The following is a 3839-nucleotide window of genomic DNA, read 5'->3' on the forward strand; positions in this document are numbered from 1 at the left end:
ACTTTAGGTTCCTGTTGTATGTTGGGGCTGAAGATTTGCAATCTCATTTGCAGGATACAGAATCCCTTTTCTACAACACAACGAACGCGAGACCACCTACAGTTGTAGATCTTCTCAGGGTGAACCTGGGATGTCTGGGAGTATGGTTTCATCAGCGTTGTCTTGAGGGTGAAGGCATCATCTGCTATTTCGCGGAAGGGGATTGGAGTGTCATCATTTAGCAGAATGCTGTCCTCAGGAAATCCAACTCGGTTTCTGTTCGATGGTATGATGAAGATTACACTTGGTCCAGGTTCCTCCATCACCAGCACCTCCTTTGGCATCTATGTCGACGTACAGGAACTTGTAATTTGCATCTGTGACGGCCATGAGTATGAGGCTGTGGAACTTCTTGAAGTTATAATATAGTAATCCTCCTTTCCTAAGCTTCTTTATAGGGACATGCTTTCCATGAAGTGCCCCTCCACAATTATGGTAGTTCCACTTATTTGCGAATACTTTGGCTACTATCTTCCACTCCTTGGGAGTTTTGGAGCACTTCAGCACATCATGTTTGTAGGAATCAATGAGGGCTATGCTCACTTTAGGAACAAATCTACTAACCACACTCTTGGACACTTGGGGACTATATTGCAGACTTGTATAGGAGTCCCCACTTGCCAGGAAGCGGAGATGACAGCCAATTTCAATCCCACTGTTCGAGGATCTCTCATTGTCGTCTGTTTCTTGGTGAGCATTGGAGAAATGCAGTCAACCATCTCTGCAAACAATCCAGGCTCGAACTGGAAGAAGTTCTTGTCCCCCGTAAGGTCTTCTTGGTGTACTTCTTGTAGCAGCTAGTCATAATCTCCATGCATGAATTCCCTCATCAGCCATTCCCGGCACCAAATTGTTCTTCTAGCTCTTCTTCTTCTTATTTCTACTTGTACGATCGGTGCCATGGGTGGTTCCTCAGGTCATTCTTTGGGTATTCTTCTTGCTTCTGCTTGTACCATCGGTGCCATAGGAGGTTCCACTGGGCATTCTTCGGGTTTCCTTGTCCAATACTTCTTGGTGATATAGGCAGCAGTTACAAAAACAAATACTGTCAATCATGCTATCTGACCCCTGTCATGCGTAGTACTCCTGATCCATCCTCTAAGCTGGTCAGTAAAGTAGGGAGTGACCTCTCCAGGCTTCGATATATATATATATATATATATATATATATATATATATATATATATATATATATATACATATATATATGTATGTATATATATGTATATATATATATATATATATATACATATATATATATATATATATATATATATATGTATATATATATATTTATAATTTATATATATATATGTATATATATATGTATATATATATATATATATATATATATATATATATATATATATATATATTTATAATTTATATATATATGTATATATATGTATATATATATATATATATATATATATATATATATATATATATATATATATATATATATATATGTATAATTTATATATATATGTATATATATGTATGTATATATATATATATATATATATATATATATGTATATATATATATTTATAATTTATATATTTATATGTATATATATGTATATATATATATATATATATATATATATTGACCTCCGGTAGCTTAGGCACTTTTTATGTGACTCTTTGCAGGTACCTCACATCACAGTTTTATGTGACCCTTTGTGACACCTCGCAGGTACCTTGCAACACTGCGTAATCACTTCGGAAGGGTGTGTAAACGCCTCGCCTCATCCCATGACACCTCGTAAGGAAACACCGTGTCCACCTCTCGGCACTGCGCAAGACATCGCAACACAACCTTGTGCCATGCAGCAGGACCTTGCGTACTCATGTCCCAACATTTTGGGGTATATCCGGTTACTGGGTAGCACCTCCCCCACACCGCAACACATCGCAACAAAAAAGTGCGTAAGTGTCAATGGGCCTTAATAGCATTGTTATTAAAAATTTGAAAGCAGTTTGCTGATAAATTCATTTTATAGTAATTGTGCCATTTTTATCTTAAACTGAACATGGGTATATTTTGCATAGTTAGGACTAGAAAGAAAGATGGTTACAGAAGCTCTGCCATTATAAGCGGTTTGATTAGTTTCCTGAAAAACCTAAAGACCATAAAGCGGATTTTTATAAGATTTCAAATGTTACTGGTAATTGTATTATTATTTTTTATGTTATTTATTTGAAAACTTGAAAAAATAAAAGATAAAGTATCTTAATTGATTATAACTAATGCAATTTTCTTTCAAGTGATATCAAGTAGGATATAATGAGAACCAGTGGCTATTTCAGATGGCTATTCAGATTATTGATTTGACAGTGGTTCAGCGGTTATTCTACCAAGGTCACATATTTACAACTTTTCTAAATAGGATCGTTCAGAATATACTGGCATACCCAATAACACACCTAATTCAGTCTGTTCAACTACAGTAGGAGGTCAAATACCATAGCCAATACAACAAAGGAAGAGAGTTAAACATTTATCTTTTTTTTTTTTATACTGTCCTTGTAATATATTACATTCAGTTGATGATTCTGCTGACAATCGTTTTCTAGCCAGATGATTTTATCCAGGATGTTACATTTTATTGCTTTGAATCATTATTTGTCTTTTACTTGCTAATTTTCGTCTTCTGTATCTCTTGAAACATTCTGGATTACTGGCTATTTGCTTTTCATTTTTGGTGCCATGTTCGTGCGTATACGATAAATTCGTCCTCCTTGGGCATAATGTCGCTTTACTGTTTTTAAATCACATACTTCAACCATTTATCTAAGGTGAAGAGGCAATCCATCCTTCATACAATTCTGCATTTGTATAATCCTCTTGCTTATAACGAGTCTTGCAATTCTGAGAGTGACAGTCTGAATAATTTTCTACTTTCAAACACCTCATGTTAAAGAATTTTCTTTTATTTTAACACGTCCGTCTCCTTTTAATTTATTGTGGGAATTTCTAGGTGGCAAGCTTAATTTGAAATGTAATTATTATCCTTTTAATTTTCTTTCATTATGATAATTTCTGACTAAATTTTATGTACATTAGAATACCATCACTTAGAATAAACTCTTTTAGAAATCAAGCATCCATTGAAATATACCGAAAAATATTTTAAACTCTTATAGATTATGGTAAAGGACGAACCAAATTACTGTTCTTTTTCCAGCCATTCCATGAACAATGATGCCTTATTTTGCATCGGATGAAAAATTGTATTTCGCTGATATAACTATATTAACTTCGGAAACAGAGTTGATTATCCATGAGTGAACAACATGAGAGGACGGAAGCCTTTTATAAATGAGTGTGTTCTGTGATCGGGAAAAAAGGGAGGAGAAAAAGAGACTTTCAGATTGGCGCAGTATATTTTCGCATAATTCTTTTACAGACTGTTGTCATGTATGCCGATGGATTAATTTGAGAGAGAGAGAGAGAGAGAGAGAGAGAGAGAGAGAGAGAGAGAGAGAGAGAGAGAGAGAGAGAGAGAGAGAGAGAGATGGGGGGGGGGGGGATGCTGTTCATCCTACTCTATCCATCTTGTTTTATTAATTATTTATTTGTGTTGTTTACGGACGTTATAAGTACCTTTGAGTGTATGATCCATTAAAGAAACAACCAGTTGAATAACTTCTCTAGGGATATGTTTTGGGGTAGGCGGTTTTCTCTCTTGTTGATCTGCGCAATTCTACTTTCATAAAGGCTTAGAGTCAACGTTTTTTTTCAGAGAGAGAGAGAGAGAGAGAGAGAGAGAGAGAGAGAGAGAGAGAGAGAGAGAG

At 35.1% G+C, this 3839-nt stretch overlaps 1 protein-coding gene across 1 annotated transcript in view; it reads right to left on the reverse strand.

Annotated features, from left to right (window-relative positions):
- The window catches only part of LOC137648065 (uncharacterized), a 411-nt gene extending 88 nt beyond the window's left edge, over window positions 1–323 (reverse strand). Inside the window, exon 1 of the mRNA XM_068381005.1 lies at window positions 1–323. This exon is cut by the window's left edge and continues 88 nt beyond it. Coding sequence (XP_068237106.1) covers window positions 1–323 — 323 coding nt within the window.
- Window positions 324–3839: the final 3516 nt, after the last annotated feature.

Source organism: Palaemon carinicauda, chromosome 10 (genome assembly GCF_036898095.1).
Source record: "Palaemon carinicauda isolate YSFRI2023 chromosome 10, ASM3689809v2, whole genome shotgun sequence".
NCBI lineage: Eukaryota > Metazoa > Arthropoda > Malacostraca > Decapoda > Palaemonidae > Palaemon > Palaemon carinicauda.